The sequence below is a fragment of the Lissotriton helveticus genome, chromosome 6, assembly GCF_964261635.1.
Source record: "Lissotriton helveticus chromosome 6, aLisHel1.1, whole genome shotgun sequence".
Lineage (NCBI taxonomy): Eukaryota > Metazoa > Chordata > Amphibia > Caudata > Salamandridae > Lissotriton > Lissotriton helveticus.
The window spans coordinates 2052636541-2052662524 of NC_136067.1; the positions used below are offsets into that span (position 1 = coordinate 2052636541).

The following is a 25984-nucleotide window of genomic DNA, read 5'->3' on the forward strand; positions in this document are numbered from 1 at the left end:
TTGCCCCCAACATGACGGCAGTCTTACAAAAAATAAAATCAAGGAATCAAATCGATCAGGGGAAGCGCAAACCGCCCAGGAATTAATTTCTACACTTAGTCTATCAAATGGTGGGTTAACAAAAAGACAATTGAAAAAGAGCTTGTAAGGCCAGGCTTAATGTGAGTAAGCAATCTGGTCAAGAAAAGAAGCAGATCGATCCAATATTTTCACACTTGTACAGCCATAAAACCAACCAGCATTGCAATAAAGGCCCTCCCGGAATCTCCTGTGGATCTACGTTTCATTTGCAAGATCCAATTGTAAGTTTTAATAAATCCCTTCAAAGTGATTCTTCTTTATGTACACAAAAGCAATATACGCTTAAATGAAGGTGTCAAAAAACAATCTGTGATAAAGAGTTTATAACAGTAAAAAAGCAGGACATCTCAGTTAATTCTAAAGCATCTGTGAGAGAACACTTTGGAACAAAAACAAGCAAAAATCAAATATCAGCCAAAAGGATACAAAGAAAAAATTGCCAATGAGGACATCATTATCGTTGAAGACACGGTTTGATGACAAAAACGAAACCAACAGACAAGATGGTTTAAACGGAACCTCACTAAATTGACAAATTATATATTCAAATCGTGAAGGAATTTTAAATGAACATAGTATGGTAAGATCTCAAGATAGAGTACAAGAAGATCAAAACAAAATTAAATCGGACAGGCGGTTATTAAAAAATTCCGAAAAATCTCCGAGTATTTTAAGTGAATTTACGGAAAATAAAAATTGTAACAAATTAAAAATTTCTCTAGATAAACATGGACGGGTTTGCGAGTTTCCAATAGTTCCATCTAACTTACTTCCATGCTTATAAGATCTAGTAAGTCAAAAAGCTGATAAAACATTAAGTACAACAAGTGAATGTATTACAGCAGGAAAGGGAGATCTCTGATAATATAGTGCAAATTAGAAACAACTTCTATAACACACAGAACAATCCCCCTTCCCACAAACAGGGATTCGACAAAGTGAACCGGAAGAGTCATCAAATAAACTGATCTTTGAGCCAGAATATCAACCAAAGGGCAGATTAGACTTTTTAAACAGGGGAAACCTAATGAGATTATTTAAGGAGATAACAAAGCTGCGTAATATCACAACAGAAGATCTCGTCAGTAGAATTTTTGCAAATGAAAAAAATATCAGAAAAATAGGTTACTCTGACAACCTGGTCCTCAAAGGAAATAACAGCTTTAATTTTCTCCGAAAGAGTACATTTTGATGCATGGGGTATTTTGCTATCTTACCCAAAAAAAAAAATACCCATACTCACTTTTATCTGATATAGTGACCCCGATTACATCTCGCAAGGAGATTCATCCAAAAACTTGCTTAAGGGGGGCTCGAAGCACTACTCCTAAACTCAAATTCGGCAAATAACACACTGGAGTTAACAAAACAGAATCAAGCTTGTTTAAACCAACTGCCAGAAGAAGTTCATGATTGGTCGTGGGTGCCCCATTTCGTGAGCCATAAACGATCCTGATGAATTTAACGATCCCCAAAGGTTAAAGCCTTTAGTGATATATCCAGGCACGCCCAAGGATTACAAAATTAGAATCTGTTCATGGAACATCCACGGGTTCAATTAAATGGGCCAAGATCCTGAGACGCAAGCTTTCTTACATCGTTTTTACATGTTACAAGAAACCTGGAACTTGACTCCTAAATCCATTAATGGATATGCAGAATTTCATGTTTCGGCATAACAAATTTATAAATATGGGCACCCAAGGGGTGGGTTGTCCACGTATGTAAATAAAAAATTAGTTTGGCAAACAGAAGAACTTGACACTTGTGAAAACTGGATACAGGTTGTGAAATTGGAAAGCAATAACTCTGGAAATAAAATGCCCTGTCAGCTGCTGATTTTAATGATATATATATCCACCCCAACAAAAAGTCGAAAAAGGAAAAACTGGTATACCTGATTAACCTAATCAAGGTTTTGCAGAAAAGCCATCAAAATTGTGAGTTGGTAATTACAGGTGATTTTTGATTCAAACCTAATAGAGAACAAGTCAAACAAGAGAATGTGTGAAAAGGAGTTGGAGGCTAACGAGCTGAAAAACTATTTGGACACCTTGGGATTATACATTCTGAACGGTAAAATAAAGGGAGATCAACCGGCCAGGATCACCTTTCTAAGTGGGAAGAAACAATCAACCAGTGACTATACCATGGTCAGCAATGAACTTTACATCACAGTTGATTCATTTTATATACAATCACGCCCGAAAAGTGACCATTTGCCGCAAGTTTTGATCATCAATGCAAACCTGTTTCAGAAAGAGAAAATAACTGCACTGACAGAGATCCCAGTAATATACAATCTGAAGAAATTAAAATGGCGCGGTACGAACGTCTCACAAATAATGGTTGTTGGAATGCCCAACACTGCAAGCCTACTGGGTGAAGGTGATGCGTTGTATGCAGGATGTGTGGGGGGTGGAGCTGCGTGCAGAGGTAAAGCGATGTGTCTTGAACATTTGGGAACCGACTGACTTGTCAGCTAGGGGCAGGCTCTGGGCCACGCTTGGTCAGATGATAGCTAAACTCAACATTGCGAGACTTTGGGGGGCGGCCACGCCTACGCGGTTGGCGGCATGGAAACGCGACATGGACTGGTGTATGTTGCAGGAGAAGACAGTCTACGTGGCCCGGGGCTGTCCCAAGAAATGGAGGGAGGTATGGGATAAATGGAACGGATATAGAGGTGGAATTTGCGAACCTCCTCAGCCCAGGCGCTCGGAGCTTGAGGCCGATCCCTAATGGTTTGATACATTGCAGTCCTAATGCCTTGCCAACTGTTGTAATATTGTGCTCCTTATGTGATCTCATGTACGCCTCTGATGCCCACTTGTATGACCATGTTGCTATTTGGTTTTCAATACAAATTAAAAAAATAAATAAATAATAATAATAATGGTTGCTGCGCATAAATACATAAATGACGGTGGTCACAGTGTACCAAGTCACCAGAAGTCTTTTGGGAACAATTGGGAAAGTTTCTTCTAAATAAATTTCCGGTTCTCCCGGGACGTCAAGGTCCACAAAGTAGAATTTATGAACCATGGTTTAATATACAGCTGCGTAACCAAAAAAGGGCAATTACAAGGTGTAGGAACTGGGGTCACCATTCCCCGAGGGGTAGCCTGGCACGAGCAGGTAGGTACCCGAAAGCTTAGGTGTTAAGTGACCACACACATCCACTGAGCCAGTGAGCGCACACAATGACTGAGACCACACCAGTAGGTTTGAATCAAATCAATAAATTTTATCTAAGATCAAGAAGCAGGTTACTCAATCACGGGATCTCTGGTCCATCAAAGCATTTCATCAAAGGAGTAACATTTCATTACTTTGGCAATAACATTCCATCGTGTCAGGAATCAGCATATCATTAAACAGCAAAGCATTAATCACAGTTGTAGTAACTCATTAAAGCATCTCCGTAGTACATTTCATTAATGCATTTCATCAGAGGAGCAAATGGAGCAGTTCAATATTGCAATAACCATATCTGAAAGAGACACGTTAGTATTAGATTCCTTACCTTAGAATATCCCCAGGCGTCATACTGGATCCGGAAACTTTTGCGTAGCAGTACCCTTGCGCGTCGGTAGGCGTCGTCTGCGGCTCCGCGTCCGTCGTCGGCGTCGTGGGCGCCGTGATGACGTCGTCGGAGTACTTAGACGCCGCCTCCGCGTGCTGACGTCAGTTCTTCTTTTTTTACGCGCCAGCAAGCGCAGATCTGGAAAAAGCAGTAACCCTAGTCACTTTTTGACTAACTTTTTGATTGCTATTTCGAGTCTCTCGACTCCGAAACGGTGCCTTTAGGGATGCCCGGCTTCAAGCATTGTGACGATTGCGAACGGCTGATGTCTGTCACGGATCCTCACCGCGTCTGTTTGTCGTGTTTGGGCGTCGACCACGACGACAAGGCCTGCTCCGACTGCCGGGCCCTCTCTTTGAAAGCCAGGCGGAGCGGTCCCGTAGGCGCCTCGAACTCCGGCAGTCGGTCCCGCGCCGTGAGAGGTCCCGATCCCATGGGAGGTCGAGGGACAGGTCGCGGGCTCGGAGCCACCACAGCTCCGAGAGTAGGCCGCACTCCTCCGGGTCGAAGTCGTCGTCAGGTAAGAGGCACAAGAAGTCCAAGCGGCGTCAACGCTCGCGCGATGCGGCCGGGGGTTCGGGTGACACCGCCCACGCGGCTCCGTCGGAGTCGGGGGCGCCGCGTGCAGGTCCACACCCTCCGGTCCCTGGGCTGAACGCGACGCCGGAGGAGATCGAGCGCTTCCTCATGGTCATGAGGAAACTCTCTCCTCCGACTGGCTCCGCGGCGCCTTCGGGCCCAGCGGACCCGTCTGGGGGCCCTAGCGGGTCGGTGGCTCCGGCCAAGACGTCGTCGGGTGCTTCGGCCCCGACGCCGCCGACGCCTTAGGGCCCGGCGCCGCAGGTCCCCGTTATCCTGACGCCGCCGGAGCCTTCGGGCCCGGCGCCGAGGGGTCCAGTTGTTCCGACGCCTTCGGGCCCGGCGCCGCAGGATGCCGCTGGTCCTCCTTCGGGATCTTGTTCGTCCCCGGTGGATCTGACGGCCTCCCCGACGTCGGACCCTCGGGTGTCACCTCCGGTGCCGGCCTCAGGCAGCGCCGTCCCCGGTCCCACCTTCGTTCCTGTTCCGGCCCCGATGGGCGCCGCTCCAGACGCCGGTTGGAGAGTTCCATCTCTACGAACAGGCCCCATTAGATGAGAACCCTGAATTTCAGGAGATGGGTGATGAAGAGGACTGGGAGGGGTCTGAGGACCCTCTGACCAGGGAGTGTCAGTTTCATGAGGACTGGGCAGGAGACCTTGGGGAGGCCAGTGGCCTGGACACCTCTCCAGACACTGGTTTTGTCTCCCCTCCTTCCATGGCATCGGAGGAGGGGGCAACTTATAGTGTGGTGCTGATGAGGGCTGCCAAGGCCTTGGGCCTTGAGCTCCCCGTCGCGGCCGTGAGGACTAACCTCCTCACTGAGGTCCTTAAACCGCAGTCAAGCTCGGCCGAGCCTCTGCTGCCCTTTAATGAGGCCTTGACCGACGTTCTGCTGGGCACTTGGTCCAAGCCCGCTACGGGTTCGCCCGTAGATAGGAACGTGGCCAGACGCCTCCGCCCAGTGGGAGGCAGGGTTCGCCATCACCACCTCCACTGGCGCACTGTCACGTCGGACAGGTGGGTGCTGCAAATCGTCCGAAGGGGCTACTCCCTCCCCTTCGAGGCGACTCCTCGAGCCATGCCACCGCAGAACCACTGTGTATCGGGGGATCACTTGCAACTTCTGCAGGAGGAAGTTACGGCCCTCTTGGCCAAGGGGGCCATCGAGCGCGTTCCTGGGCCAGAAGTAGGGTGTGGTTGCTACTCCCACTACTTTCTGGTACCCAAGAAGGGCAAAGGGGGCCTACGCCCTATCTTGGACCTACGGGACGTCAACGGCTTCCTCGGGAAGGAGAAGTTCAAGATGCTGACACTGGCTCAGGTCCTGGCTGCCCTGGACCCAGGAGACTGGATGGTAGCGTTGGACTTGCAGGACGCTTATTTTCATATCCCCGTCCTGCCTGCCCACCGGCGCTACCTGCGGTTCATGGTGGGCCACGAGCACTTTCAGTTTACCGTGCTCCCCTTCGGCCTTACCAGCGCCCCACGGGTGTTCACAAAGGTGATGGCAGTGGTCGCAGCTCATCTGCGCAGGTTAGGGGTTTCAGTCTTCCCCTACCTCGACGACTGGTTGTTGAAGGCGGACTCGCCCCAGACAGTCGTCAGCCACCTCCAGACGACGGCAGACCTCCTGCACCAGCTGGGGTTCTCCATCAATGTGCCGAAGTCACACCTGTGTCCCTCTCAGAAGCTCCTCTTCATCGGAGCGGTTCTGGACTCGGCGCGGTTTCGGGTTTATCCGCCCGAACAGCGGGTCCGGGATATTCAGGCTCTGATTCCCATCTTTCAGCCGTTATCCCGGGTTTCGGTCAGGTTGACGCTACGGCTTCTGGGGCTGATGGCCTCCTGCATCCTACTGGTGCATCACGCCAGGTGGCGGATGCAGGCTCTGCAGTGGGACCTGAAGTTTCAGTGGGCCCAGCATCAGGGCAACCTGTCCGACCACGTCCTGATCTCGGAGGGCACTGCGAGACAGCTGCAGTGGTGGCTTACGGACCGCGATTGGGTCAGCGGCAGATCCCTCTCCCTTCCCCAACCGGAGCACGTAGTTGTGACGGACACGTCCCTCCAGGGCTGGGGAGGCCACTTGGGAGAGGCGGAGATCAGAGGCCTCTGGTCTCCGGCGGAGACCCGGCTCCACATCAACCTGTTGGAGCTCAGGGCGATTCGTCTGGCACTGAAGGCATTCCTCCCCTCTGTCCGGGGGAGTGTAGTGCTGGTGTTCACGGACAACACCACTGCCATGTGGTACTGCAACAAACAAGGCTGGGTGGGGTCGTGGATCCTTTGTCAAGAGGCTCTTCGCCTTTGGCAATGGCTGGAACGCCAGGGCGTGACCCTGGTAGCTCAACACCTGGCAGGTCCTCTGAACGCCAGGGCGGACGAGCTCAGCCGTCGGTGCATGATGGATCACGAATGGCGTCTGAACTCGGACGTGGCGCAAGGCCTCTTTCAGCGATGGGGAGAGCCTTGGTTAGATCTATTCGCCACCGAAGAGAACGCGCAATGTCATCAGTTCTGTGCGTTGGAATTTCCAAAGCGGCACTCGCTCGGCGACGCTTTTCGTCACGAGTGGAGTTGCGGTCTGTTATACGCCTTTCCGCCTATACCACTTCTGCCCAGAGTGCTGAAGAAGATCAAGCGCGACCGGGCCCAAGTCATCCTTGTGGCTCCGGACTGGGCTCGAAGGTACTGGTATCCAGAGCTACTCAGTCTGTCAGTCGATCCCCCGGTTCGTCTGCCTCTTCAGGAGGACCTTCTGTCGCAGCAGCAGGGGACGGTCCTCCACCCAAACCTGTCCAGTCTCCACCTCCATGCTTGGAGATTGAGCGGCGACAGTTGAGGCCATTTGACTTGCCCCCTGAAGTTTGTAACATCATTCTGGCAGCCAGGCGTCCCTCCACAAAGTCCGGTATACGCCTGCAGGTGTAACAGATTTGTGGCATGGTGCACAGCAAAGGCTGTGGATCCTCTTTCTGCCCCTCTTTCGGAGGTTCTTCTCTTCCTTCTTTCTCTTGCCCAGCAGGGCTCTGCTCTGGGCACTATCAAGGGCTACCTTTCTGCCCTTTCAGCCTTTCTCAGGCTACCTGATCAGCCTTCTTTGTTCAAGTCCCCTATTGTGAACAGATTTCTTAAGGGCATCACTCACACGTTTCCTCCTGTTCCGTTTGTGATGCTTCAGTGGGACTTGAACCTGGTTTTAACATTCCTGATGTGCGCTCCCTTTGAGCCACTTCACAACTGTCCTCTTCGCCGTCTGACCTTGAAGACTGCTTTCCTGGTTGCCATCACCTCTGCCAGGAGAGTGAGTGAGCTCCAGGCTCTTTCTTGTACTCCACATTTCCTTTCTGTCCATCCGGACAAAGTGGTGCTTCGTACCAAACCTTCTTTCCTGCCCAAGGTTGTCACGGCCTTTCACATCGGGCAGTCTATCACCTTGCCAACCTTCTTCCCGCCTCCGCATCCCTCTAAAGAGGAAGAGCGGCTCCACCGTCTGGACCCAAAACGTGCGCTCTCATTCTACTTGGATCGCACACGCCAGTTCCGGGTGGATGACCAACTCTTTGTTGGTTACGTGGGCGCTAAGAAGGGGAAAGCGGTGCACAAGAGGACCATCTCCCGGTGGATCATCCTGTGTATCCAGGCATGCTACTCCTTGGCTAGGAAGGAGCCCCCGGTTGGACTGCGGGCTCATTCTACCCGAGCGACGGCGACTACCACTGCCCTGGGCAGGGGTGTGCCCTTACAAGACATCTGTCAGGCAGCTACGTGGGCATCGCTGCACACGTTTGCAAGACACTACTGCCTGGACAGCCAAGTCCGGAGGGATGGCTTCTTTGGCCGTTCCGTCCTCCAGGACTTTCTGGTGTGATTATTGGTTCGCAGACCCACCACCGGGGTTGGTATTGCTGGGGTATCTATTCTAAGGTAAGGAATCTAATACTAACGTGTCTCTTTCAGATGCACAAGTTACTACTTGTGTAACGATATATCTGTAAGAGACATTAGTTAGTATTAGATTCCTTACCGACCCACACATCCTCCCCGTTCTGCGAACCAATATCTAGGGTTAGGGTTGTCCCCTTTCAGGGCCCTAGTTTCAATGGCACCAGTGTTGCTTTTTAACATGGCTCTGCGTTTCTGGCGCGGAAAAGCTGTGTCTAAGAACTGACGTCAGCACGCGGAGGCGGCGTCTAAGTACTCCGACGACGTCATCACGGCGCCCACGACGCCGAACGCGGAGCCGCAGACAACGCCTACCGACGCGCAAGGGTACTGCTACGCAAAAGTTTCCGGATCCAGTCTGACGCCTGGGGATCTTAAGGTAAGGAATGTTATGTTATGTTATGTTATGTTAATGGTTTTTATACCGCGCACAGCTGCCCCAGCAAAGGATCTAATACTAACTAATGTCTCTTACAGATATATAGTTACACAAGTAGTAACTTGTGCTTCATTAGAGGTATAATGTTTCATTACTCAGCAATAACCATATTATTAAAGGAATGAGTAAGAATAACTATCTAATGAGGTAAGAATAACCATTTCATTATGGAAGGCACACAGTTCATTAGGCAATAGTGACCATTGCATCAGGTAAGGATGAGCATTTCACTGGGCAAAGGTAAACAATGCAACAGGCCCAAAATGGGCATTTCAGAAGGCAAGATAAGCCAGGCATAAGGCTATAGTATCTAACTTTACCCCAGGCAGGGGATAACTTGACTAGCCCCGGGCCTAGGGGGCTTACCAGAGTTTTGGCCCAGTTCCGGTTTTCTGTTAGGCCAATTAGGGCCAACGGGGCCCAACAACAGTCTCCCTCGGGGAGGGGAACTCTGGGCCTCCCTCGGCCTTCTGCCCTCCTCCCCGGGGGTTTACCTGGTCTCTTCGGGCCTAGTGCGGGCCCCTTGCGGTGGTTCAGCAGTGGGGAGGGTCCGGGCTTCTTTCAGGGCCATCTGGCGGGGTCGCAGGCTGTTCCCGGGTCTTCGGTAGCTTCCCCGGCTCTGGAACCAATCAGGGGCTGATAAAAGAGGGGCTTGACCACAGCAGGCAATAGTGGGGCCTGCCGTGAGGACGCGTCAGCCCAGACCAATGGCTGCGCGGCAATGGGCGGGGGTGCGGCCAATGACTCGGCCGGGCACCCCCGTCACGTGAGGCGAGATTGCGGGCTCAGGGCCTAGCGCGGCCTAACAGTCGCGGCGGCCTACCTCAGGCTCCGGGGGCCGCCGCCGAGGGAATTCTTCAATTTTGGGCCAGGCATGGCCCTCAGCAACACGGCGGCGGCCCTCTCCTGGTACCGGGGGCCACCGAGGGGGCAGGTGTCCGCGGTGTCGGCACCGCAGGCAGTCTGGGGCGCAGCGGTGCCGTGGTTTGGACAGCGCCGGTGAAGGGCAGCGCTCCAGGGACGCTCGCAGAGCTCGGTCCTCGCAGCGCCTCGTTGGTCAGGGGAGCGCTTGGGGACACAACAAGGGGCTCTGGAGCCACCACAGGCCGCCGATCTACAGCGCTTCTCAGGACACAGCAGGTGAGTGCTTGAGGGGCACGTTAGGCAGTTCGTGCAGGACAGGTAGTCCAGGGGGCTATCGCTAGGCAGGCAGTGTGCTCCACAGGTAGTTTATTTAAATTGGAGGCAGGCTAGCAGTTCAAGCAGGACAGGCCACACGACAGTGGCAGGACAGCGCAGGGGCCCAGGTCAGAATTAAGGGGCGCAGAAGTGACACAGCCCAGTACCTGGTTGATCCCCAGTAGTCCTGTGGCAGTTAGGCTTCTTCTTGGCGCTTGGTGGTTCCTGCGCCCTTGATAGGTAACCGTTTCTTGAAGGGGGGGGGGGGGTTGAGTTGAAGGCTGCTGACAGGGTTCCTCAGCAGGTCACTGCAGGTGGTCCCTGGGTTCCCCTCCCGCCGGGCCATATCAGTGGGCTAGTTCAGTGTTCCACACACAGCTTGGTGGGCAGTGCCTAAACCCTGTCACCCCCACTGGTATAGGTTGCTGATTAGGCCCTACCGCCTAAGTCTGGTGCGTAGGGTCCCCCAGGTCAGTGATGCCCCAACTGACTAAAAACTTTCCCCCCTTTCTTTATATATGCCCAGGTCAGGTGACCACCTTCTAAGGCGGCAAAAACAGACTCCGCCCCCTAGAAGGTTCCAGGAGCTTCCCTAGTCTAGCTATGGGCAGGCAAGGCAGGCTGGTATGGCAACAATGTTTAGGGGTTCCAGCCAGCTCCTGGCAACTAGAGTGCACCTAAAAAGACCATGCTGCAGTAGCAGGGGCCAGTGGCAGCCATGTTGGGGGAAGAGAGCACCTGCACCTTAGCATTGATTAGCAATGGGAAGGCACTCGGAGACCTAATGCCAACAAAAAAGAAGGTGGGAAAAATGAGGCAAGGGCGAAAAAAATAGGGAAAGACCACCCTAGGGCTGACCAGTCTAACACAAGGGAATCGAGAAAAGCAGTTATGGCCGTAAGATCTGGAAATCCAGTAACGAACAACAATATTAATGACTTGAGAAAGAATTTTAGGGAGAGGTGTAGAGTGGCAAAAAAAAGGAACTTATGGAAAAGCTCTGGGAAAAATTACTCTGGGCCAGCAAAGTGCCTAACAGTTGTGAATTCTGCGGCGTAATAAACAAGTTAACTAGGGGAACAGGAATGTCCCAAAAAGCAGGAATAAGTGAGAAGATATGGAAACAACCTATACAAAATGTATACAATAATACAAACCACGCAATGTTAATGAATTTGGAAACTGGTCCGGACATCCTGCAGGAGGATAAGCGTACAAAATTTAACATCAGCCCCGCTTCCTGGAAGATAGCACAACGTGAAGAATTCTTAGTCCACCACGATAAGGTTCAACTTGAAGACATGTCACAGGAACCAAATCATAATGGCTTAACCACCTTAATTGACAACAACAAACTAAAAGAAGTAATACAAAAGTTGAAAACGGAGGGAGCTGCAGGGCATAATGGGCTTCCAAATGCAATCTTCAAACACGATGCAGAGTTTTGGGCAAATTTTCTTACTTCGCTCTTTAATTATTTGTATTCTCAAAACAAGATTATTAATTCTTGGAGAAGGAGCATATTTCATCCTATATATAAAAATCGTAATCGCAATGAGCCTAGTAATTACAGGCTCATAGCCCTAACGGATGTTGATGCAAAACTTTATGCTTCTTGTTTATTAGTACAACTACAGGAATGGATGGAGAAGAAAGGTATAATTCCCAAATATCAAACCGGTTTTAGGCTAGGAATGGGTACAAGCACAAACTTGGGAGCTATAGCACTCCTTACGGAAAAAGCAATTTTAAAGAAATCAGGTCTATTAGTATGTTATATAGATTTAAAATCTGCTTTCGACAGAGTCCCATGTGAACGACTATGGACAAAATTGAAAGGATGGGGTGTTACACAAAAACGAATTAACTCTATAGTAGCCCTAAATAGTGAAACCTGGGCCCGGGTGAAGCTGGGAGATGGTAGCATAGCATCATCTAAGATCGATATAAAAAATGGCCTGAAACAATGGTGTGTTTTGGCCCCAAGCCTTTTTAACTTGTACCGTGCAGACCTGAACAACCATTTGTCAAAAGTAAATGGCCATCCTCCGAAATTGGCTGAGGACCACACACAGTATCTGCAATACGCAGATGACATAGTGGTCCTTAGCCAAACCCCTATTGGCTTACAAAGAGTTATTGACCACCTGACTAACTACTTCGACCGTCAGGGGCTGGAGATGAATTGGAATACAAACAAAGTTGGTGTGTTTAGTTGGCCCAAGACCCCAAAAATTCAAGTGGTTCGCCAATGGTAAAGAAATAGAGGAAGTTGGCACTTACAAGTATTTGGGCATCAATTCAGGGTGATGCATGTCCTTTACGGATCAGAAAAGTGCAATAAGAGCAAAGGCACAAACCTTCATTTTCGCATATAAACAGCTACAAACAAAATTGTGTTGCCCTTCTTATAGTCATCTATTAAAAACAATGGCATCACAATTACTCCCAGCACTGGCTTACGGATTGGAATTATGGCATGGTCGGTAATTTGGAATTTTGAACGATTTACAGACAAAAGTGTATAAAGCTGTTTTAAGCTCCCTAGAGCAGTGTCACCAGCACAGATTCGCCTGGAATTAGGACTTCAAAACCAGAAATTCCAGAGGCAATCTGTTTTTGTGAAATTGTGTTGGAAACTTGGCTCTTTGGAACCCAGTACCTTGAACAATCTATGCTGGGCAGAAACAAGGGCCCAGTTTGATAAAAGAAAAAACGTATTCATGGGGTGAACACCTAAGAACAGCTCCGGTGGAATTGGACATTCAAGAGGTAAGGGGACGGTAAGATGGAGAGGGTGGCGTTCAACAGAGTGTGCAATGGCGCAGCAACAAAATTATTTCCTAGATGACAAAAATTTAGTGGCAAAAAGACGACATTCTTGGACAGTGAAATTCTAAAAAAGAAGCATATGCAGTAACGGTTTGGAGTATACGAAACCAAGGATTTGCAATCAAGTTTGAAAGGGAAATATCATAACGCAACTTGTAGACTATGTGGATATCATAAGGAGTCCCTATGCCACGTGATGTGTGTAGGAAGGTGTATATCTGACTATATGGTTACCCCAACTTTTTGCCTAGTGTTTAGCTGGTTTTTGACTTAGTTGGCCTGGGATCCTGCTATTCAGGGCCCCAGGCTATCTGCTCTCCCCGGAAAATGGACTCCATGTAATTTAGGTACATACCTGATTAAGTGTTGGGTCACCTCTGTGAGCCCCTGTATAGTGTACCATAGGCACCCAGGGCATAGGTGCATCCAAGGCCTACCAGGGGCAGCAGCATGTATTATGCCACCCCTGGCTGGCCATCCAAACTGACAGCACAGGCTGATCACTCAGCTTGGGCAAGGTGGTGTAATCACCCCTTGCTTAGATATAGTATACCTATATCTACCCTTATATATAGACACATATATACCTATAAGTCACTCCTATGGCAGGCCTTAACAATCCTGAAGACAGAGTGCTTGGTTTTATGCGAGAGGGTGCCCTAGCATGAGCAGAGCCCCTCTGCAGCTTTCGGAACCATGTCCTTATAGCTGTTCTATGATATAGCCATACCATATACTCTTAAGTGCATTATAATCCTCCCGGTTAAATGCTAACTTTGGTTTGGCTTTATCAAAACATGTCGTATAAGGTGTCAAATGCTTTGGAATACTACTCCCCCCCCCCCCAATTCTGGCGGTAGGGGTAGCATTCCACCCTTCTAGATGGAGAAGACATGTTGGTTACTGCTTTACCCGGTTAAAGTTAAACAGAGCCTCTGCATCACAAAATGGATGCTGCTGCCACAGACACGAGTCTGACCTCCTGCTGCTGGACGAAACTCTGGCAGGGGAGGCCTCGACAATAGGTTTCCTGCCTTGGGAGGTGCTAGCACCTCCCCAGACAGGCTTTTAGTGTATTGGGGCAGGGAGGGCTGCAAAATGAGGCACTGCCTGGAGCACACAAGGATCTCCATGCATAACCTGGTTCAAACTAGTTGCTGGGGCACTCCAGAACCAGTTGCTGGGGCACTCCAGCCCCAGCTCTGGCGCGAAACTGAACAAAGAGAAAGGGGTGTAACCACCCCCTTCTCAGGGTCCACCCATAGGAGGGACCTAGCAGGTAATTCAGCACCTTAGTTTGGTATAAAGTTAGGAGCTGTATCTAGAGACATCAGATTACCCTGGAAAGAAACTACGACACGACTTGGACTTCGACATTCTATGCTGACTAGAAGACTGAAGATCTCCCTTGTGGTCAAGGAGTGACCACCCTGTTCAAACATGCACCACCAGGTACTTGCCGGTTTGCTTTGTCGACGCTCCAGCAGGAACACGAGGACTCAGCGACTCAGAAACTGGACTTCCAGACTTCGATCCACAGCAAAGCTGAGACCTGTGGCGGACATGAGACGTGGGACTGGTTATCCTGGACTACCTGCACTTTGCTATTTGTGCAACGACCGAGACACCCTCGCAGTTGTGCATTGGGTAAGAGAAACCCCAGACCCGAGCAGCATCTGCACCAGAGCTCAGCCCTCCACACTCCACGAGTGCCGCGTGGGGCCCGCTCCTGCATTTCAGCTCGCCGCATCTTCCCGGTTGCTAGCCCGTTGGCTAGTGAGCCCTCTGAAGACGATCTTTGATTTTGCAACACTTGCCTGGTTGCTCTGGGCTTGTTCCAGCTTCCTTCCAAAAGAGAAGCGCCTCAGACCTTGCTGGTCTGAACTGAAGCGGTTACCAAGACTTGTTGGGTCCAATCCGGATACCGACACCGCAGTCAACTAGAGCCTTCGTGGGACAGCTCGACTCCCGTGGGTATTGACTATCCAAGTGTCCTAGTTTAGAAGGTTTTCAACGTAATCCACCCGGAAGTGTCCCTAATCAGTAACTTTGTAACTTCTTCGTTCTCCATTGTAAGTCAATGGTAGCTTGCGTCTGTTCCCTCACTGCACGCGTCTCCCGTGGGTCTCCTACTTCCAAACCTTTGGTCCTTTAGTGTAGCCCCAGCGATTCCCTAGGCATATTCACCTTTCCTGAAGTGGCTCTTATACCACTTACTTAGTATATGGTTCGTGAGGCTCCTAGGACAGAATTGTATTTGTGCAACTTATAGAATGCTTAATGAATAACTTGTAACGTATCTCGAACTCTGACCTCATAAAGAGTGCAGAGGGGTCGTGTTAGTAATAAATACATATATATATGCTATATATCTTGTGTGGTGTCCTTTCATTTGGTGTTTAAGGGATTATATATGGTAAAACATCTGGCTTCACATGCTCTCTGAAATTTTAGCCTAAGACTGCTTTGTCCATGCTTACCACTAGGATAGCTGGTTTATAAGGTTGACTTTACAACCATCACCATAAGGGTCGTTTGGACTGGTGCAGGGTGCCCACTAGAATAGTGGACATCATATACCAGGCCAACTTCTCACAATGTGTGTCTGTCCTACAGTCAGCGAAGCGAGAAGAATGCTTTTAAAAAAATTTACTTGTAGACGGATCACTCAAAAGCCCATTCATTCAGAATTGGTCATCGCAGACAAAAAGTTGCGGGAAAAGCGGAATGCCATGAACTCCAGAATGTTGTCTGTTCCTTCCATTGTAAAAAGGTATGCCATCCAGTTGAGTAGATCGAACGAGCACACATGCTCCTCATATCCAGAGGCTGTTGGGAGCATCTCAGGGCAACCTGTGTCTACTTCGATGAAACTCTGAGCTATGAGGTGCTGCGCACGGGCACAGGTACTAAAGTCTGCCGTTGGCCCAAGCAAATGATCGCACAACAAATGCCAACCCATGGTACATTCCTGGTCATAGGCCTTCATAGGGCCCCATAACAGAGCAAGGGAAGTGTGTGTGGTATTGGAGAGGCAGTCATCCAGGGCCCATTGAAAAGGGTACCGGAGGCATTGGAACACAGGTTGCACGCAGGTGAAGTAGGCATAACAGAAGGTCAGCCAATAGTCTATGGCAAAGGACGTCACTGGCATAGAAGCAAAAAGCTGCCTCATCAGATCAAGTTACAGTTGCAACTGGACTGGGTTTGGCAGCACCACAGATCGAGCATCCATTGCGAAGCAATGAGAGGAGAACCAGCACGCTGTAAATCAATAGGAGCATCAGGAGAAACCCTCCAAAGGTGCTGGAAAAAATAGTGGATAAAGGCCAGTATTACTCCAAAAATAGTCTAAAAGTAAGATACAAGGCTGGATCCCACACGTTTAAAAAAGTGGGTAAGCCCTCTGGATCAGAAGCATTAAATATTTGATGTATTAATTCTCCAAAATGGAATGGGAGATTCGTGTTTAGCTGCGAGTGTATCTCACTTGCGGTACTCGCCACTTGCAATTCGAAGGTCTCTCGAGCTGATGTGTGAGCGACTACTTGTTGAAACAATAGCACTTTGAGTCTGCTTAACTTGTTGAAATCTGTTTTCAAAGTTGGAAAGGAATGCCAAAGCGAACTATCTACAATCCCATGCGGAAGAGGAAAGAGGACATTGCTGCAACATGAAACGTGTTGAGAAACTGTTACTATACACTGGCCTTCTGCCGTAAGCCGCAGCAGTCGTGGTTATTTAAAATAACATAACTGCCATTAGAAAGGAAAGTTGGGGCGGGAATAATAGCTGGGACAGGGGTGCCTTTAAAAAAAAAAAAAAAAAAAAACAGCCAGATTAAGTGCTAAAACATTGCAAGCTCGGTGCAGTTTAACCTGTTTACAGACAAGGTAATGTCCTACTGTGGAATCGCCGTCCTTATCACCACGGTGACATATGAAGGTGAAAGCTAACGACCATAATTCATGAATATAAGTACTGCTGAGAGGCTCAAACCTACCAACCTGGTAGCGTTTCATGCAGGCCGTGAACTTAAAAAGTGAGATGGGCAGTGATGTGTAACAATGCGTATGTTGCGTCTTTAATGGACATTAATTTCTGCTTATCAGTCAAATTAAATGGCAAAAACAGTGCAGATGCTTTTAAATAATCCAATGTCACTTTTTCATTTTTCAGTGTTTGCAAGTTCCAAGCAAACTGCATTAGAAGCGTAACTGATTTTGACCACAATACAACACAGACAGCTCATGTTGAACAACGTCAATGACAGATACAATATTATCTAAAGTATATATACGGGAAGAGAGTGTATTAATGCTGTTATCTACCACTGCAAGGACTTTCTCTAAATTAGCATGGGCAATTTGGCGGAGACGCATGTAGCTTCCATCTCGGACTGTTTTCAAAATTCATTATAAGCTGAATATATAAAACGTTTTGTGCGAGGGGACTTTGGACCTAAAAGAAAATCAGCTAAATCGATGTAAACTAACAAGAAAGGTGTTGTTTCACATGACGACAGGGTGGAATGTTGTAGGAAGCTGGCTCTGTATATGCTATATCAAAGTGAGGTATAGTGTGCACAGAATCCAGTGGAACCCCAAAGGTAGGCAGAGGTAAAGTTAGATAGCACCTTACTCTCTATTTGTGGTAGTGTGGTCTAGCAGTAAGGCTGTATCAGAGGACAGTGCTCAGCATTTGTTGTACACTCAAAGACTGAACTTCAGACCAATTGTTTTTGTATAAAAATCTTGAACCAAGCAAGCCTGGCACAGGTAAGTGATAAATACTTTGCAGTAAATATACAGTGTGAACACAGTTTGTATTGTAATTGTATATGCACTTTGTTTTGATTTACTGTACTGTTACTGAGAAATGCAATGCTTTGAAAATACAGTACATATACTTTGTATAGGCTTTGGAGTAAAATTACAGGTAAGTTACTCTTTAAATTACTTTTCTTACTCAGTGCAGTGTATCTGGATACTGCACTGGGACATTTCCTGAAAACAGGGTGCCAGAGTGCCTTTTTAGGGTGGAATCTTCTTACCAGCTCCTGGTCGCGCTTGAGGGGACCTTCCGGATTTAGGTTGCAGGCTTAGGCTTGAGGCAGGTCAGGGATTGCTGGATCTTAGGTCAGGATCGCTGGGGAGACTTCTTTGTGGTGTTGCCCACTCAAGCTCTGGCTGTGGACGGCGCGTGCAAAGTGGGGCGGATACGCCGTTTCCGCCCGGGGCCAGAGGTTGGAGATGAACAAATCCGGTGTTCACGGGTGACAGTCTTTGTGGTTGAAGGCAGGCCGGTCCTCTGGAGTTTTCGAGGTTGCTGGCTGCAGTACACACTTGGATTTCGCAGGAGCCGGTTTGAGGTTGAGACAGGCCGATAGGGCTGGGGCCATGTCAGTGGGAGTCTTCCTCTTTTTAGCTTCGGCACAGCTGTTCGGTCCTTCTTATCTTGTAGTTGGTTCTTGCCTGAGGAAGCAAGGTTCAGGGGTGCCCATGAATACTAGATTTAGGGGCATTACAGGTAGGTGAAAGGTTGGGACCAATGGTCCCTTCCCTGGGGTGGGCACACCCCCTATTATGCCACCCTCCAGTGGGATGGGGGCGTAAGCCTTTCCCTGATTGGCTGGGTCACCTCATCTGCAAGATGGCTGGGACTGAGAGTTGTGCTTCACCTCTCCTCCTCCAACTGAGGGGTAGGGTTGGCAGAGGTGGGTACAAAGTGGGGGTCAGAAGCAGTAGGGACCAGTTGCTGAAAGCAGCAAGTGGCCTGGGGAAGCTCACAAAGGCGGAAAGCCTTTGAAGCTGCCTCTTCGTGGACCCTGCACATCCTGGGGGAGGAGACTTAGCACCGTGTCCCAGGATTGCATTGTTCAGGCCCCCGAGAGAAGCAGGCTCTCGACCCAGGGGTCCAGAAACATTTCTGGTGGTTGCAGCTGAAAGCAGCCACTCAGCCAGGACACTAGTGGTAGGTTAGTTTCTGAGTGCATTTTTCATTAAATCCCACAATGGCATGAGTATGGGTTTAATGTGCTTAGAGGTTTGATACCAATCTAATCAGTTTTCAGTGTAGCCATGATGGTGCTGTGGAGGTCGTAATGACAAACTCCCCAGCACCATATACTCTTAATGGCAGCATTGCACTTACAATGTCTAAGAATGGACTAAGCCACGGTAGGGGTACAGGGCTTATGCACCTGTAGCTTCAGTGCACCCAGCTAGAGGGGTGACTGATCTATGCCAGGGCAGTGGGTTGTAGGCATGGCACACAGGGATATGTGCCATATTGACTCGTCACTTTGTTCTGCACCAAAACACGCAGCCTGCAAGTGACTGGTTGCTAGATAAATCCTCTTAACAAGGTCCTAATCTATACATATAAATGTATAGAACTCCCAATATGTCATTCTCATCCATCCGTCTCGTAAAAAATAGGTGAGAAACTGACATGCAATGATGAAGGCTATTTATGATTCCAATAATGTCACAGGAACACTACCGAAGGGGGAGTCTCATATCCCCGTAGGCACTTACAAGGGCGTAACTAAATTAAAAAGTTGTATCTGGTTAAAGCTTGAGATAAAAGGAATCCGAAGAAGGACGGGAGGGAATGTAGATTTCTTAGGTTACAGAAAGTCTGGAGACCGATTTTGTATCAGAATTATAGATGTTTGGATACTCCCAGCTTAAACCAGTCATTAGGGGTTAGTAATGTGTGGCGTCTTTGCCGATTCCGTTGTATGTTTCAAGCGTTAGGTGTCAGAACTGTGACTTTCAGGTAAAATTAAGTTGCAAAAGAGCTGTCGTCGGTGGGCCCTAGACTGGTGGAGATATTGGTATTTTTCATCTGCACACCACTTAATGGATAATGTATCCCCTATGTTCACCATTCCTTCCCCTAGCTCCACTATTTCTGGGAGAGTTGTGCATTCAATCCATGATGTTGAGTTGGTTTCACATTGACATTGTGCTGTTCTTTGAAACCCAGTGATTGCTATGTATACGATAGTAACCATGCCCCTGTCATTTCTCCCACAGGCGGATCAGAATAGACTGGCCTGTTTACTAGAAGATGCATTCAACAAGTTCCACTACGCACGGAATGGAAGCATTGGGGCAGTCACTGTGTCGTCTTAGCAAGCCCCGCCGTCAGACCAGAGGTCGCCGGAGATGCTTGGTTGCCCATGATCCTGTTGGAATGAGATTGTCCTCCGTCGAACAGAGAGTCATGCAGGAGCTCGCGAGTATGCGATGTGCCATCAGGCAACACGAGCACATGAGACGAAAACCACACCTGCCCCCTACCCTGTCAGTCTGCCATTGTATTAAAAGGAGTTTAACAGTCAGTATTATTCCTAAATCCACAAGTCTTGCCTGGCTGCATCTCGTTTTACACTGGTCGTGCCTGGCTTCAGAACATGTTCACAGCTTGCTTGGCAGGCCGCCACCAGGTAGACTTGTGGTGTGAACAAGGGCGCTTACGAATGAACAGGAGTTGGCAGCAGCTTCGAAGGAATGGACGTCTCTCTCGAAAGAGATTTCTGCACACCCTCCGCCTGGTGGGCAATGTCAAAGTTCACGTTCTAGAGCCTAGTTGTTGGCTCAGTTAGCAAGGGGCAACCTGCATCTACTTATTTTTTTATTTCCATTGTACAGATGTTTGTTTTTCTTGGGGTATGTTCTGTATTTAGTTGTTATTTAAAGCTCTAGATTATCTACCTGGGCTGGTGAAAAATAACTGGGGAGGGGCCCAGGAAGGCAAAGTAGGCGTTCTTTTCTGTTTCTGCAGTTTCTTCCATGTAAACTGCGTCCATACCCGTAGCAGTCCACCCTTCATGCAAATGACACATTTCAAGAGCACCAGTGTGCTGGGCACTTACTGCAGTCTGGTCTGTTATCTACACATTCTTCACTGGCATGGGATCGACCCTCTTTTGTATCCTGAAATGAGTTGCGCCCTTCTCAGACATCTGAGGCGGTACTCCGACATGAGTGGTTAAGTGACTTGATTCCATAAGAATGACTTGTTTTGCTTCTATTCTGTAATGTATACTTCTGAGATTTACCTGGGGGAGGAGGTGAGGCATGGGGCGTAAGGACTGGATTCAAATTATGGTGTGTTAGTCATTCAACTGCTTCCCCTCACTTTTTTCTTGTTGTATTTCAGTTCCTATATTTCACATTAGCCTGCACTTTGTTTAGCACAAATATGTTTCCCTTAGACATGTGAATATACAATTGTATAACTATCAAAATAATCACAGCCTGCACTGAACAGTTGTTCAAATACCCACACACTACTTGCTTATATGCCTGAACCCTTACACAATTTCTCACATCATTGACCACATAGAAAATAGTGCAAATACACCAGTGACTGTTCATTCATAGTCTGTCATGCTAATTCGTATCACAACGCATAAACCCATTCAGCAGTATGCAGAGTACAGAACACAGCCTACACTCAACCCAGGTGCCTCACATAAAAATTCAGTGTGCTTTGATCCAAGGACACAGCAGTGCAGATGTGCATTGTTTTCACAACCTTACACACCGGAATGTAATCCACAACCTCTATATAATTCTATTGGCAAATGCAAATAAGAACACCGCTCTGTGCACAAGTTAGACACAAACCTCCATATTTGAATACTGGAACACAAACTACACACACCTCCAGGTTGCTGCACACACCTCCAGGTTGCTGCACACAACCTCAGGCACAGAGATGTTAATACACTGGGCGTACAGTTGATAACTAGAGATCAAACTTCACACTCCAGAGATCAAACTTCACACTCCCAACTCAAGCCTTAAATAATTTGCAACTACAGACAGTTGAGGCAAGTTTTTGAAGCCACAGAACTGCAGATTTTAATTTGATATTTCAGATGTGCACAAAGATTGTAAGTGTAGGTTGACAATGTTGTGTATGAAGTAAAGTTGGAGAAAAAGTGATAACAGATGTGTTCATGTATGAACACTTCTGCAGGGGAAGGTGCATTTTGTAAGATCGAGGAGTGGCATGGAGGCGGAGTTGCTTTGCAGAGCAGAAATGCGGATAGAAGTTTTACAAAGGGGTTCTGTGAAAGATGATAGCTTTTTTTTTTTGTCATAATGGAGGGAAGTGTTCAGCGGGACATCGTTTGCCCTAGTGATTGTCTTTTTCTGTGTTGTATAAAACAGCAGGGTCGTAGGGGCCAATGAGGTGGTGTTATCCTGTTTTTAAGGTTTGTCATGCGATTTAGTGGTGTTTTCTGGAAGAAGTGATGGCTGGTTTAAGGTGCTGAGGGTGTTTTAGTAATGGCCATGAAAGCTCCACGGTTCTGGAATCCACAGTTTTGATTGTGGATCTGCACAATCCTAATGTGCAGGTCTCCGGCCATACTGTCCGAGCAAGTATTGCAAGAAAACCTTTATCACAGATTTGGCCTCCCACAGAACCAGAATGTGAGGGGGGGTTTCTCTTCGTTAGCCTAAGCTTTCATTGGGTCACAGATGTATGGCGTTTCCCTTGCGACATTTAGGAGAAAGGCCATGCCTACCAAAGGCAGAGGCTCGTTTTTTGTTTGTTTACATTGCTGTTAGTTTTTCCACGGTCCATATGACCCTTCTATCTGCCATGTTGGCTAACTTTCTTGAGGTTTCCTGTTAACCTACATCCAAAATGATAAGCTATACTCTGTTATCCACATTCATTGACCAGAGCTGTTCTTCCTTAGAAATATCTGCATCTGCGAACTAACTCCTCTGCTTCATGGCTTAAAGACATTGGCCTAATTAAATAGATACCTAGATTGTTTTTTCCTGTGCATTAACAATTGTCTGTATTTGTCGCCTGGCGTCTCCTTTGTTTTCCTGAATCTCAATGTGTTTATTTGAGACTGTTTTGTTTTCTTCATTTTAAAGGAGCAGCCGGTGGTCTAATGTTTCAGTGTGCTTTTGCACTGTGTGGAATCTTTCCTAATTTTCCATTCATACTTAGTTTCTGTTTTCCAACTTCCTCTTGCTAATTGGTTGGGGTTGATTAGAAATGCATTGAGTGGTTGGCATTTGAGCAATTCTGTTTGCCAATTTACAGCCCTCAACTTCAACTAGATGGCTGACAGACTGAGTTAGCTTAGTTGGTGGATCCCTCCTGTGCTTTTGTTGCTTACTCCAAGCTGGAGGCCTGATTGGTGGATGAGCCTTTTGGTGTCTGGTTGACCTGTCAATCCTCCCAGCACATGGCAACATTATCTCCCGACTCGTGCAGTATTGTCTCTTTTCCCAGAGAAGATGTGTTGACTTCACTGAAACCTCAGTTTCTGGCATCGTGAAAATACATTATTGGATCGGCAGCCTTTGGACCAGTCTTTTTTTTTATAGAACATCACTAGACAGGTTTTCGGTGTTTCAGAGCCGTGGAATCGAGCAAGTAATTAACGCCTGTGTTTTTACTTCAGATTTCATGATCTTGGTGTGAAGAATATAGCCCAAAAACAAGTAGATAGGTCAGCTTCCTCCCAAAGGTCTTATTTTTTTATTTATTAATATTGTTTTGTTATACAATTGATCTGTCTTTCTAAGGTGTTCTGATTTATTTTTCTGTTTTTGGTGCAGCTGTAAAAGTGAGGCTCGTTTGTTTTCCTCATCAAGGATGATGGGTACAGAGGGAAGCTGTGAATCCGGGGCTACTGTATAGCTTGGTTTGTAAACTTTAGATCGGACCACAAACTGAATGGCACACTCACATTTTCAGAGTTGACAGCAAAACTGTTTAGTTGACAATACTTAGAGTCAAAGTATGGGTTCAAAGCGCTCTGGAAATGTCACCCGAGATGTCTTCATAGTAGCACTTTGGCCACTCATAGGCACGTTTTCTGCATGCTTGCTTATTATACAGATTTGAAGAGCCGACCACAACAGGTGTCCTTTGTTTAATAAGTCGCCTGTGCCAGAAGTGTTTGGTCAGGTCTATGGCGCTCCCTCATTTGTGCCGCTCCACTCCCTGCTTCAGAATTACATTTGCAGTGTTGCATCTACCCGAGTAGATATATTTCTCTTCCTCACCTATCAAGCCTCACACAAGTTTTTGATGCTTTGAAGGAAATGCTCTCCTACGCATCAGTGGATACCAGATGCTGTTAGTTTGTTCACGTACTTCTAGATACCCCCTGGGTAGCTCTATTTTTATTTGGTACGCTGCTAAAGCAGTTCTTATTCTTCGTCCATTGACCACTGATTTTACAAGCCATTGATAGAAACTGTTTATTCAAATTAGCCAGCCACAACTTGAGATTTTCAAATGGAGAATTCTATTTTACAATCCTTGTATAACAAGCTTTTTTTTCAGTGTTCTCTGGGGTTTTTCTGCTGGGATGTGAATCACGTTTGAGCTGGACTATCAAGCATATTCAAAATGTGTTCATCATTTGCACACTTTAAGTAGGCCTTGTTGATTTTTTTGAAGTCACCTTCAGTCCCTTAAAATATGACTTTTTTTTATTATTTTAAGATTGTAAATTAAGATTGTATTTAAAGATTATGCATTGATTTTTCTTTGGATTTTTGATCCAGACATTTGTTGGAATGTGAAATTGACTGGCTTTAATTTGTCCCGTATTATGGGATACTGGTCCGAACTAATGTTAGTTTAGCAACTCTTGTGTTCCAACTCTCTTGGATTCTGTTGAGCTTTACCTTGGGATTATATGGATAAAATTATAGCAGCTGCTAATTGTGCAGTCAATTCCAAATACTCCTGATTGGTGGTGTTGCAGCGGTCTGCCTGGCCCACTGAGCCCTGCATTGTTTACATTAGGTACTTGCTCAGTGAGCATGTACTAGATCACTCATTCTGACATTGAACTCAAAATTAAAATGTAAAAGGAAAGCGAGAAATGCCAACCAAATGTGTAGATTTTCAGCCTTTAAAAAGAAAATTCTACTTAGTTGTGGGATGAGTAATGTTTTGCAACAGGCATAGAAGTGGTCCTTTATTGATAGTTATTTTTGCTTAGTTCTCAGTAATTTTCAGCTAGTTGAGGTTTACATCTTGGCCTGTCTGGGGCTCGACTGTTTGTTGCGATAACTGAGTCACACCGAAAGAAATGGGTCTGGAATGACTCCTTACTCTCACCCTTTCAAAGCATATCTGGCATACTGAGATTTTTTCCACGAGAATTATGGCACTTTAAAGTCTAAACCGATCCTTGTGTATGTGTTCACTTTACCATTCATTTATAACAGCAAAGTACAAAATAAAAATCAAATATTTTTCTGGCCACTGCGAAGACTGGCCAAGTCATAACAGATATAGCAACGGGATTTTGGCACCAAGTTGAAACGTGAATAGATCCCCATTTTAACCAGTAGGTTAGCTAGGGGCCAAAACAGAAGTACAAAGATACCTGGATACTTGCTTTGACACCAGGGGCAGGAAGATGATGGCAGGGATCTGCAGTTACTAAATTGACAAACGGTGCATGAAGCATCTGCCAGTGCCTTACTGTATTGGATGCTCTTTTTAAATCAAGACTGTAGTAGTATTACCTTTGTTTTTTTGTATTTATTTATCCTGGCATGTTGGTGGAATGGGGATTTAAGGTACAGGCCACAATGAGCATTATTATTCCCCTTTGAAATTTCCAGGTCTTTCTTGCAATTAAGTAGCACTAGGAGAGGTTAAGTCGCGCCCGTTTTTCCCCGCATTCACCCTCATTGGCTGATTTTCTATTTTCCAGATATCAAAAGCAAGTTCAGTTGTGAAACTTGCAAGCTGAGGATTACTTCAAATGTTTGGTTTAAAGCAGAACATTAAACTAGTATGTCTAACATCTATATATTGCTGCTGTATTAAAAATATACTTTTTTCAAAAATGTGACTCAATTCATTCTGCTTACTAATATGGAGATGTTAATGAAAAGAGATAGGGGAACGGTCAGCATTGCCATGCATTCTTGCATGACTTGTTATGCTCTAATGGTATGTTTGTTGAATTATTGTTACTGCAGATTATTTTCGTGAAGCTTAATTCCCGGACTAGGTTGGTTGCTGTCACCAAATGACGTTAAGTGCCAAACTTGAACTGGATATAATGACATGGCCATTATAGTAAGAGGTGCAGGTGCTGCTATCACATTTTGTTTTTTCTTTTGTCTACGCCCTCATCGATGCAGGGGCTGAAGCCAACTGATGTTTTTGGTTGTCCCTCAAGGTTTTTATTTTTGGACACATTTCTCAAATTGTGGTGATTTAAAACCTTGTGGCTTCTGTGAATTATGGATCCCTTTCACAACTGCACCCTAATACTAGCCAAGAGAGGGAGACCAAGTTAATGATCTCAGCTTTCA

At 47.0% G+C, this 25984-nt stretch overlaps 1 protein-coding gene across 1 annotated transcript in view; it reads left to right on the forward strand.

Annotated features, from left to right (window-relative positions):
* Positions 1 to 25510, forward strand: part of NRBP1 (nuclear receptor binding protein 1) — a 249469-nt gene extending 223959 nt beyond the window's left edge. Inside the window, exon 17 of the mRNA XM_078650110.1 lies at positions 19688 to 25510. Within this exon, the coding sequence (XP_078506236.1) occupies positions 19688 to 19786 (99 nt within the window). The 3' untranslated portion in view covers positions 19787 to 25510. The remainder of the gene's footprint in view (positions 1 to 19687) is intronic.
* Positions 25511 to 25984: the final 474 nt, after the last annotated feature.